A 12,595-nucleotide genomic window follows, 5' to 3' on the forward strand; every position below is an offset into this window, starting at 1 on the left:
GACCTGAACGCTTTCGTTTAGGATTGTTTGAAATAGGTCAGATGCTTGCCCGGCATTGTGAAACCACCGTCTCTATTTCTGACTCTCCTGTATTTCTCTTCCACATCTGCAGGGAGCTTAAAGGCTTTAGGGAGAGCCACAGGAAGGAAAATGTTTAGCCTGCCTTACTCTCTCCCCACGTGGAGGTCATGTGTCTCGTCTATGATCCTGTGGACACAAAAGAGATTTCTAATGGGCACATCACTCTCGATTGGCAGTGTGAGTTTTGTAAACTTGGCCACTCCCGCTCACCTTTCTTTTTTTTCTGGAAATACTATTTGACCAAAAAGGCCTATTTGGAGGATTCTTATGAGCATCCCAATTCAATCACAAAGGGAAAATTGTAAAATGGTGGCATGCTTTCTGTCTCACTATTACTCGAATAGGAGACAGAAAATAGTTTTAGTGTCAACTGACAATTTTCCATTTGCATGGAATGACCTGGTCCCAGCCCCAGCCTCATGGATGTGTGTTATTTCTCGAACTTTTCCCTTGGACTACCTTCCCATTCCAAACATGCCCTAATATCCTCTTCTGCTTTTCTGGATCCCTTTCGAGGATCTAGAAACCTTCTTGGTATTTTAACTACATGATGCCTTTTGCCTTAGTTTCCATAACAGTCTCTTTTTTCCCATAATAGTCTTTACACCAGACTGTGGTCTCTTCAGTTTAGAACTTGACTCATTGGTCAGTCAGTCGGGTTCTGCTTCTTGGGCTCCGTGAATGATTTGGTCCGCTGCTTTTCTTTCGGTTGAACACGGGCTGTAGCCCTTACCCATAATCTCTTGACCTGAGGGCCTAAAAGTCCTTAAGTTCACAGGCAACATCTTCCTCTTTCTTCAGAGCAGAAGCCAACAACGCTGTAGCTCTGGGGAGACAGACACAGGTCCAAAGTGGATAGCCCTTTTTGCTTTAAGAAATTTCGAGCCTAATAATTTGGGGGGGGGGTGTAATTTCAGTCAGAATCCTCAAGTCCATGCGTTGCGGGCACATTTCTAAGGGAAAACTCCAGTTCCTACCTCTTCCATCTGTTTATCTATCTTGCGGTGAGAAGGAGGTGTGCAAGGCCTTTGCCTGAAATGGCGTGGGTTGGCATTACTGGGATGGGGGGGCAGTCCACAAAAAACAAAGCTGCTCCTGTTTCTGCACGGCGCAGGGTTCAGGCTTTACCTTTGAGCTAGCTTCAAGGCAAAATGGCAGAATCATGAGAAGGGACAGTCTTGCCTTCGGTCCCACCCTCTGTGCCGGCTTCTGTTCCCGGCAGGTCTGGGTGGCTGTCTTCCTTTGGGGGCTTTTCCTTGCGGAAGACCTTCTTCAGCATATCCTGGATCTCCTTCTTGATGGTCTTGTGCATGTAGCCATAGATGTAGGGGTGGATGCAGCACTGCAGGAAGAAAAGCCAGATTATTATGGTGATCACCCACTGGGGCACCTTGGTTTCGACATCCACCCACACGGCCAGGACCGCTAGGAAGCAGTAGGGCCCCAGAGACAGCACGTAGGAGAAAATGATGAGGAAGATCACTTTCGCTGCTTTGCACTGGTAGCACCTGGGCAGAGGGGGGTCGCTGGCGCTGTTTCGACGACTGGGTGGGAGACTTTCTGGGATGTTCACAGCCTCGATGTCATCCTCGCTGAAATTGATGTCTTCCTCACCAAACTCCATGTCATCTTCACCCAGGTCAATGTTGCACTGGCCTTCTTCCCTCTGGCCCTTGTCTGCCGTCACGCCGCCGGCCGGTGAGCCATCTTCCTCGCCCTCCACGCTGCCTTCCCCGGCCCCCCAGCTGCTTTCTCCCACCTCTTTGCTGTCCTTGGCCTCCGCATCACCTGCGCTGCTCTCCACTCTCCCGTCCTCCGCCTCCGCGCCGCCCTCCTGGACACTGACCTCACCTCCGTGCTGGCCCGAGGATGCATCCTTCCTCTCTCCCTCCTCATCCTCCTTCTCCACACGGTCCTTGGCTCGCACCTCCAGGCTGCGGCTCTTGGCGTTGTACAGCAGAGCGTGCTGCCGCCGGGCCACGCCGAACACCACGGAGTAGCAGGCGATCATGACAGCCAGTGGGATGACGATGAAGGACACCACGCTGAGAGCGGTGTAGCTGGGGCTGGCCCCCCAGATCATGGAGCAGAGAGCGTTGCGCTGGTCAAAGGCAGCCTGGCCCCAACCGTAGAGAGGGGGTGTGCTCTGCAGGATGGCCACGATCCAGGTGCCGTAGAGGAGCATGTACCCCCGGCGCGGGGTCATCTTGGAGGGGTAGGAGAGAGGGTGGATGATGGACAGGTAGCGATCCACTGACACCACCACGATGGTGTTGACACTGGCAAAGGCGAACAGGTGAGTGAGGCTCACGAGGGCGGTGCAGAAGTGGCTGTTGAGGGGCCAGAAGAGGGGCATAGAGGTGGCCACCACCCAGGGGGCCACGAGCGAAATCTGCAGCAGGTCAGTGACGAGGAGGTTAAAGATGAAGCGGTTGGTGACCTGCAGCAGCTGCGGCTTGCGCTGCAGCACCAGCGCCAGGACGATGTTGCCCACGAAGGAGGCGGTGAGGAAGATGAGCAGCACGCTCGAGCGGATGATGCCGTGAGCCAGGCTGATGGGCATTTTGGAAAGGGGCACGCACGTGTGGCTGCTGTTGCTCTCGCGTGTGCTGTTGGGGCAGGTGGACGTCATGGTGACGGAGGGCGGGCGGCCGCAGGGGCGCTCCTCGGACCACGCACCGCACCGCAGTCAGTGCCTGTGCTGGGGACGAAAGAAACACCCGGGCCGGGTCAGTCACCCCCGCCGTGGCGGGGGAAGGGGCCGGTTCGGGGACGGGGGGGCGGGGACCTCCTCCCCGGGGCACCGGCCCCCACTGCGCCTTCCACAGCCACTTCTGGCCACGGGAAGGGCAGTTTCTCTGCACCTCCTCTTCCTTTCCCGGTCCCTCCGCCCCGCTCTTTCAGGGTCTCCGGGTCCCCCCACCCGCCGCTCCCGCGGGCTTGCGCGCGCCGCGTCTCTCCCACAGGGTCTCTGCGTCTCTCCAGCGATCTCTGGCGCCGGCGCATGCGCGCGCGCGGTCTCTACCTGTTTACGTGTCGCGCGCGCTCTCCTCAGTGTCCCGCACTAACGCACTTGTCCTGTGTCTGTTGGGGGTCTGTGGCGGTGTCTCACCGGTTTGCTCCGACTCTCCGCGTCTCTCACTCTGGCTTCTGTCTCTCCTTCCCAGCGTCTCGCTAGCACGTGCGCGCAGTCGTTCTCCGTCACTCTGTCGTTCTCTCTCCAGCCTGTCTCTGTGTCACTCCCGTCTGTCCCTCCAGGTCTCAGCCAATTTCTCGGACTCAGGACCCCCTCGCACGACCCCCGCCCCGTTACTCTTCGCCTGCGCACTTTCTCGGCAGCTGTGTGCGCGCGTCTCTCTCCGCCCGTCTCCCCGTCTCTCCCTCCGTCTCTTGCTGATGCGCTCGCGTCTCTCTCCGTGTCTCTGCCTGTCACGGTCTGTGTCGCTCGCTAGTGCGTGCGCTCCCCCGTCTTCTCCCCACGCGGCGTCGTCTCTCCCGGTCTCTCTCAGCTTAGCTCCCTGACAATCTCTGGGGTCCCCAGTACCCCACGCCGCCTGCGTGTCCCTGTCGGTTCCCCGTGTCTCCCCGAGGCTGTCGCTGCCGCGTCTCCCCGTGTCCCCCGCGCGTCTCCCCGCGGGTTCTGTCTCTCCGCGCGCTAAGTTTCCTCTTGACCGCGGTCTGCCTGTCTCTCGGCGTTGCCTCGGAAGGTCTACGGCTGTCTCTCCTGGTTGTCCCTGTCTCTCGTGGCTCAGGCTATCTCGCCGGCGCGTGCACTTTGACAGCTGGGTTCTCTGTCTCTTCCTCTGTCCCTGGGACTCTCGCGGAACACTTCCTTCGTCTGTTTTTAGTGCGTGTGCATCTCAGTGTCCCCCCGTTTGTCCCCGACGAGCCCTCACCTCGGTTTTTCTCTGCCCGGATCTCGATCTCCGATCTCTGTCTCTGGGCTGGCTGTTTGGCCAGGCAAACCGGCTGCCGCCCCGGCTCCCTCGGGCTCCGGCGGATCAGTCCCCTAGTTTCTCAGCGGCGCGGCCGCCGCTGGGTGCAGGGAGGATGCCTCCTGCGACCCTTACCCGTAGCCTCCAGCCCGCCCGCTATCTCTCTTATCTCTCTCAGCGGCGCGGCTGGGGAGGGAGAGCTCGGGGCGAGCAGGACTCGAGGCAGGGGTGCCGGGCTGGTGGGAGAGTCTGAGAGAGGCAGAGCGGGAGACACCGGGAGGCAGACAGAGAGAGAGAATGAGAGGGACAGAGAGAGGAAGAAAAGAGTCCCGGAGAGACAGAAAGAGAAGGAGAGACAGAGACAGGATGAGAGCCGCCCGGAGGGGCAGAGAAAATGATAGGGAGACGAGTGGAGACCACGAATGAGAGACAGCAAGGGAACGAGAGGCAGGGAGAGACGGAGACAGGAGAGTCGAAGAGAGACTAAGACAGAGAGGATGGGGAGCAGAGGGGAGAGCGGGGGACCGCGCGGGAGAAGCGCGAGGCCACCGGCGAGGGCTGCAGCTAGGCGAGCGGGGCGCACGGGGGGCTCGGCGCTGGCCGGAGCGGCTGCCGTCGGGCCGCGGCGGACCGGGCGTCCGCGGCGCTCGAGCGCGGGGCCAGGTGGGCGCCGGGGCCGCGGCGCCGGGAGCCGAGCCGGGCCGCTTACCTGTTGCTGGCGGAGGCGTCGCGGGAGCTGCGTGCCGCTCTTTCGGGGACTCGCCGCGCTCGTCCGGGCTGCCTCCCGAGGCGCCGGCGGCGGGGAGCTCGCGGGGCGCGGGGCGCGGGGCGCGGTGGGAGCGGGGCGCCTGAGCCCGCACGTCCGGCCCGCGCGCAGCGCTGCGAGCTCTGAGCGGCGGCGGGGGCGCGCGGCGTCTTAAGGCGGCGCGGGGCCCTCACCTTGCGGCGTCCCCCTCCCCTCGGCCCCCGCCCGCGCCGGTGACGCACGAGGCCGCGGGCGCCGGGAGGAGCGGGGCCGGCGGGTGCGGGGTGCGGGGTGCGGGGTGCGGGGCGGGGGGGGGGCGCTGCCGCGGACCCCGTTCGGGTCTTCTCAGCCCGCGGCCCCGACCGGGGCGGCCTGAACTCGCCGGCACCTCACAGAATGGGGGATTGTCACCAGGACGGATTTTCCTGCAAACCTGTGCCTTCCTGGCCCCCGGATTTCGGCCAGGTCCCAGCCACAGACCTGCACAGTTCTTCCAAAGAGGAGCAGAAACCTGGGTCCGAGCGTTGGGCCACGACGTTTGAAGACCCCCCGCCCCCTCACGTCCACTCCCCTAAAGTAAGAACCACCCCGGGCCCCAGAGAGGAATCGTGACTTTGAGGTCCCCAATTTTGCAGTTTTCTCTAGCTCCCAGCAAGGACTAAACAGTAGTTCCTTTCCTGTGGGTTTTGGGAGCATTTGGTCAAAGAGAAACTGCTTAATCGTCCACTATATTATTTGACGGAAGTCTGTCTATAAGTCCGTCCCCCACCCCACCCCACCCCACCCCACCAGGTACTGTGGTACTAGGTTAAGCTGTTAAGTCTCATTTTATAGAGACAGAAGCCAAAGCTAAGAGAGTACCCAACTTGCCCAAGTTCAAGTAAATGCTGCATTAGTTTTATTAACCAAGACTTCTGGTGTATCCCAAACATACAGAGTGTTTGCTCTGTATCCTTGCCTGGGCAGACACCAGGACACAGGCTGTCCCCTCCTTCCCCCAAATAAAAAAGGAGGGCCAGGCTTGGGAATGTATCCCATATCCCAGTTCAGGAGTCATTTGCATCTGGTTTCCAAGGGCTGAGGGAATGTTTTTAGGTAGGAACGGAGGGAAAACGTGTTCTGCAAGAAGGAGGCACGGGCAGAGATCTGACGGCGGGAGAGAGCCGGGTGCCAAGACAAATGGGGCAGGGGCAGGGGCAGGTCCTGAGGGGCCTTGAATGCCAGCCTGGGGACTTTGGAATGTACCCTGAGATCCCTGGAGGGCTGGTGAGGATTTGTTTTATTATGAACAACTTCAAACTTACACAAGTGTCATAAGAGTCATAGATTAACCCCATGTTCCCACCATTCAGCCTTAGCAATGATAAATATTTTGCCATTATGGTTCATTGATGGTTTCTGTGCAGGGCGATGTGATGAGATTTCTGTTTTTCCAGGGTCTTCTAAGAAACAGGGCAGAGGTGGGGGAGAATGAGGCATTGAATGGACAAAGAGCAGAAAGGAGGCTGTGGCAGGGGACAAGTTGGGTCTTGACAGGTCACACAGAGGCGGCTGAACAGAGAAACCCATAGAAAGGCAAAAGTGGCAGAGCTGAGAAATAAGGGCAGGAGTTGTTGGAGAGGGTCTAGAATGAGCACAAGATTCTGAGTCCGTTGATGGGCTAGAGAGAGATGCCCCCTACTCTTGCATCCCATGCCTCTCGGACAAGGAGATGAGGCAGGTGTCTGATCAATCTCCAGGACGCTCTTTGGATTTTAAGTCCTACATTTGCTGTAGATCATTTGTCTTTTTTTTTTTTTTTCCCCTGCTAGGCCTGATTTTATCTTCCCAAGGTTGGATGGTGTAAACCTGGTCGTTTTTCCTGGAGACAGTTTCCATGATAATCGCTCACAGTTATTAATTTCTAGCTTCATGCTGGCCATGGTGCAGAATCCGGGGTGGAACACACTGTCAAGTGACAGTTCTCCCAGACTCTGGTCTTTTAGAATTACTTGGGAGGCAGTCAGGCTGTGACAAGTGGCTGGAGACCAAGGCCAGTTCATTTCATCATGCCCTTTCCTCCTTTCCAGTGTGGTCCCAAGAGTTCCCTGGACTGTCAGGACTCATCAGGGACAGGGCACCGACCTCAAGGTACATATTAAAGGTGGGTGCCTCGGAATGGCAGGGACGTGGGGCCTGGAGCTGCAGCCTGGGTGATAAGCAGGATGAGGGGCGAGGAGGAGCCCTGGTGGAGGCCAGTCTGCCTGTAGGGGACAGCAAGAAAGCCAAGGAAGCTCTGGGAAAGAAATGAAAGTCACTTGTGTGTGTGTGTGTGCAGGGAGATATTGAAGGGTTATAAATCCTCAGGTGCCTGTTTCCTCTTATTTCTTCCAGGCATGAACAGAGTTGGTGTCCTTGAATTTCAAAGGCATTCGAGTATCAGCATCCCAACTGGAGGTATGTGGGGGGCCTTGGAGAATGTGGATTTGGCTTCAGGCCCTGCAGGCTCTGATTCTGATGGCCTTGGAAGAGCCCTTCAACTAACAAGCTTCCTAGATTCTGGAGAGGTTCTTTGGGATGAGACAGGGAGAGTTTGGGGGTGATGGCGCAAGAAGTCACCTAGTCCTTTCCCTACCTTCACGTTTCTGTGGCAGCAGAAGTAAGCTTGGGATAATGCTATTAATGAGGCAGGGCTAGGGAGCAAGAAGCTACTAGAAGAGAGGGCTCTAGGGCCTGGTGACAGTGACGCACAGCAACAGCCAGCAGCATGCCAGCCTGGTCTTCCCAGACCTGGTCACCTCATTGGACTTCCCTGATGGATGTACCAGCTGCTGCGTGAGGGAAATCACAGGCCCACGACCCAACCCAGGTATTGGTTCTGCTAACCAGGGAGGTGCAAGAGTCCTTGAGGGCCTATCATGCACCAAGCCCATGTTTGCTTCATCCTCTTTAATCCTTGAGGAAACTCTGCAAGTTAGAGGTTAATACAGTATTTTTAGAATCCAAGTTATCATATATCATTAAGGGGGAGAAAAGCTGCAAATGTAATTGTCACGTCCCTTGTAGCAATATACCTCTTGATTTCGAAGATGCTAAAATGTAAAAAAAAAAAAAATAATAATAAAAAAAGTACTTTAGAATCAATGTATGATAGTACCATCCCCATCCTTACAGAGAGGTTAAATAACTTACCCAAGGCCACACAGCAAGTACGTGTTGGTGCTGGAGGTAACAACCTCTTCTACCTGACTCCCACATAGGGACATTTCCTAGATTGCTTCTTGGAAGGCTCAAGAGGCAAAACAGAATGACTCCCAGGGATCCAGCTTAGAAAAACATTTGGAATCCAGGTGAATTGCCAGAATTGTGGGAAGACAAATGCACGTGCGGTGATAATGGCTTCTCTTAGTGGGATACATGGCTCCCATAGGTGGTGAAATGACTAAACTAGTTAATCTAAATTCTGAGACACACTCCTTCTTGCTTTGCGAGTTTATAACAAGTCAGTGGAGAGTAATATATGGTTTTGTTCTGGAGTGCCTACCCATGGGGGTGTTTTAAGTTTTTCCGTATTAGCAGCTACTCTGGGATTCACTTGAGGCCAACCCTAAGGGTTGTGTTTGCAAAATTCAAAGGAAATTAAGTACCATCTGGGTGTGAGCTAATATTATCCACTCTGCAGGCTTGGGCGGGATAGAAGGTCTGGATTTCAAAGCTATGTCTATCCAAATCAAATGGTTTGAAAGAGAATATTGGCAGAAAATAATTGGATGGGTTAGAAATGAAGAGCAGGAGACCTGATTTCTAGTCCTAGTTCTGTGGCTAACTTGCTGTGTGACTATGAGAAGATCCCTCCCCTCTCTGTTCTCAGTTTTGTTAATCCACCCAATGAAGGGAGGGGAGTGTTAGATAATCTCTAACGATCTTGTCAGTTTCTGACTTTTGATTCCAGCTACTTTCTATCAGGGTGTTATTAAAAAATCCCTCCAACCAGTCCAACTTAAATATTTAAAAACTGAAATCTGGACTTCTGCTTCTGGCCATGAAGGAATAACAAGGCTTAGATTTACCCTTCCAACTCAAACAACTGAAAAAGTGGACAAAATCTATGAAATAATGATTGTCACACACCGGGAAACAAAAGGTACAGACGGTAATCCTCAGGAAAAGAGAAATGAATGAGGTAAGCCCAGTTCGCTACATAGAAGGGGTTTCCAGATGGGGAACCCAGGCTGAACCTGAAAATCTGCCTATAGTTTAGAATTCAGGGAAGTGAGGGTGGCTAGATTTTACCAGGTGATATACTAGAGAGGACCTTCTAAGAAAGAGAGAGAGAGAATGAGAGAGAGAGAGAGAGGGAGTGAGTGAGCATGTACTCCAGGGATCTATAAAAGGCACCTCTCTCATTTTTGACCAAATACAGATCAGCACATGTTGTGAGAAAACTACCTGTGGCTGGGGAATGAATGACTCAAAAGGAATAAGTAGAGTGATTTCTAGAGCTCACACATGGTTGGGAATAGTCCAGTTTCCCAAAAGAGAGGACACTTCATAACATACAAGGCATCAGACTGAGTACTCAGAAGATTGCCTTAGTGGTGCAGCCAAATTAACCTTAGTCCAAAGTTGGTTCTGATCCACACAGCAAAGCTTAAAACCAAGCTTTGAAAGGATTGAACACTTCTCAACTATCTGTAACAACAGAGCAAGGTCCAAAAAGATTTAAAGGAGTACAAAAATTATCTAACACCCAATAAGATATTTGCAAAGTCTAAAATCCAATAAAACATTATGAGGTACGTGAAACAGGAAAATATGACCCCTAATGAGAAGAAAACTCCTTAAATAGAAACAGACACAGAACATAGGATTGGTAGACAAAGACATTAAAATGATTAAAAAATATATTTCATATGTTCAAGAAGGTAGAGGAGAGCATAGACATGTTAAGGAGAGACACAGAAGAGAGAAAACAGACTCAAATCTTACTTCTAGAGACAAAGAATACACTGGGTGACATTATTCATGTGTAAGATGCTGCAGAAGGAAACGTTAGTGAACTTGAAGACATAGCAATAGAAACTGTCCAAAATGAAATTGAGAGAAAAAAGAGAGAAATGAGCAAAGCAGCAGTGAGCTATGGGACAACTTGGGGTATAACTGAAGTCCCCAAAGGAGTTAGGGAGACAGAAATATTATATGAAGACATAATGGCCAAAACTTTGCAAAAGGTAATAAAACGATAAACCCTCAGATCCAAGAACCTCAACAAAATTCACCCAGAAGGGACATGAAGGAAACCGTACCACAGCAAATTATAATGCTTGCTTCTCCATATAGTTGGTGAGGATTTGGAGAAACTATAACTTTCATGCATTGCTTTTGGAATGTAAAAGTGGTTTGGTTAAAAAAAAATGCTAAACATACACCTACCATATGACCCAGCGTTTCCACTCCTAAAATAAATGAGAACATTTGCCTATGCAATGATGTACATGAATGTTTATAGCTCCTTTATTTGCAATAGATTAAAAACTGGAAACAGTTCTAATGTCTACCAACAGGCAAATGGTATCTTCACACATTGGAATACCATTCAGTGAAAAGAGAACAAATTGTTGATATAGATACGAGAACATGGATGAATGTCAAAATAATTATGCTGAGTGAAAGAAACCACACATAGAAAAGTACATCCCGCATGATTCCATTGACATCATGTTTCAGAAATGCAAACTAATCAAAGGTGACATAAAACCAGTCAGGGATTGCTTTGGGATGGGGGAAGGAAGGAAAATATTCATTATCCTCATGGTGGCGATGGTTGATGGTTTCATGGGTACATACCTATGTCAGAACTCATCAGGTGGTACTCTTTGGATATGTGTGGTTTAATCTACTTCTATTATACCTGAATAAAACTATAAATACAAAAGAGCTCCTGGGAAAGAAAACCCCAAGGCCAGTGGTTTGTGTCCCCAGGATCCCCCCTCCAGCATTAGTGAGGGCTTCCAAAGTATACCTAGCACTTCACCTCTCCGAGCTCATCTAATGAACTCTGGGACACAGGTGCTGCCATCAGCTCCATTTAATATGTGGGGGAACCAAAGCCTTAGAAAGGAGCCATGACTTCCTCAGGGTCACTCAGGAACAGGCAAGGCTAAAATTTGATTTAGGGCAGAGTCTGACTTTACAATGTGGATGCTTGACTGCTACAAGATTTTGCTTCCTTATTCTTTTTTAAAAAATATTTATTTGAGAGAGAGAATGAGAGAGAGAGAGAGCATGAGATGGGGGAGGGTCAGTGGGAGAAGCAGACTCTTTGCTGAGCAGGGAGCCTGATGCAGGACTCGATCCCTGGACTCCAGGATCATGACCTGAGCTGAAGACAGTGGCCTAACCAACTGAGCCACCCAGACGCCCCTTGCTTCCTTATTCTAAGCAGTTTTTAAAACGTATCACTGATGTGCAAGGAACTTTATACACCTTATCTCATCTAATTTCCTAATAGTCTTATGAGATGGGTGTTGTCAATATTCCTTATCTTATAGATGAGGAGACTGAGGTTCAGAGAAGCTAAATAATTTGCTGAAAGTCATGCCAGTAGCATGTGGAAAAGGTCAGAGCTCACTCCCTAGTGGCTGCTTCGCTCGCTGTCCCTCCCAGAGCAGGAAACCCTCTGGTCTTTGGAACCCCGCTAAGTCAACTTGCCCAAAGGCTCAGGAAGGTTCACAATGTGACCTTGGTCCAGTATCCAGGGCCAGGAGCCCTGGGCAGGCCTACCCCATTCAACAACATGTATTCCTTGAGTGGGGGGCTTGGGTGTTAGAACTGACCCATTGCTAATTAGTAGTGAATATTCAGAGCACCAAACACTTCAAGCCTCCTGACTCTGCGTTCAATGTCAGGGTTTGCGGAGTTTTCAGAGGTTGATTTAGAGTTTGTTTCTCACTGAATTAAGACATTTGGAAGTTTGGCTTCATCAAACAGTACAAACACGGAGCTCAATGACAGTTAAGAATCAGAGGAGAGCTCGGGAGCCAGTGGGTTGACCAGAGAAAGGCAATCCTCGTGTTTTCAGATGCCTTCCTTGAACAGTTCATGTTGCCTGTGGGTTGTAGCAATGTGGCCAAAATGCCTCAAAATGGAGGCTACAGAAACTAGGATTATGTTTCTGCATTTGGGAAAATATAGCTGCCATGCTCAGGTATCAGCCTTGGAGGGGGAAAAAAATCAACCTCTTCAAGCCAAATTGTAATGCCATATATGTTTTTGAGTTTTTGCCCATATGAAGGAAAAAGGTGGCACTTTTCTAGAAGATGCTTCTGTGAAATTCTTCATAAGGAGTCTTCAGTGGTTACAATGAAGTACCTGGAGACTGTCCGTACCAGTGTGTAAGAGCTGACTGTTAAGTTTTCAGGAATTTTGCAAGTGCTCATAAAAAGCGAAATTAAATAAACCTCCCATTAAATGAACTACATTCAAACACACGTAATAAATACTTAAAACACATCACCTCCTAATTATTTTTATCACCTTTTCCTATGACCTGTGATCTCAAGGTTATTTACGTCCATTATATGTGTATGGCACCAATTTGTTATCATGGTGTGCTTTCTACACATCTTGTCCCAGCCGTGCACCCGCGGATACCACACTGGTCACTCAAAACGGGCCAAGGGAATATTTTCCCCATGGAAATCATCAAACACTGCAAACTAAGATGTTTTGCTCTGAGATCCAGAATTTTTTTTAAAAAGATTTTATTTATTTATTTATTTGACAGAGATGACAAGTAGGCAGAGAAGCTGGCAGAGAGAGAGGGGGAAGCAGGCTCCCTGCTGAGCAGAGAGCC

The 12,595-nt window shown here is 51.3% G+C and overlaps 1 protein-coding gene across 1 annotated transcript; it reads right to left on the minus strand.

Annotated features, from left to right (window-relative positions):
- Positions 1–1,166: 1,166 nt before the first annotated feature.
- Positions 1,167–2,713, minus strand: GPR101 (G protein-coupled receptor 101). The gene has a single exon (XM_059156418.1). It carries the CDS (start codon positions 2,711–2,713, stop codon positions 1,223–1,225), a length of 1,491 nt encoding a protein of 496 aa, XP_059012401.1. The 3' UTR covers positions 1,167–1,222.
- Between the last annotated feature and the right edge of the window lie 9,882 nt (positions 2,714–12,595).

Source organism: Mustela lutreola, chromosome X, assembly GCF_030435805.1.
Source record: "Mustela lutreola isolate mMusLut2 chromosome X, mMusLut2.pri, whole genome shotgun sequence".
NCBI classification, from domain to species: domain Eukaryota; kingdom Metazoa; phylum Chordata; class Mammalia; order Carnivora; family Mustelidae; genus Mustela; species Mustela lutreola.

Coding starts and splice junctions, on each gene's coding strand:
- GPR101 (XM_059156418.1), bottom strand. CDS start 2,713: ATGACGTCCACCTGCCCCAACAGCACACGCGAGAGCAACAGCAGCCAC.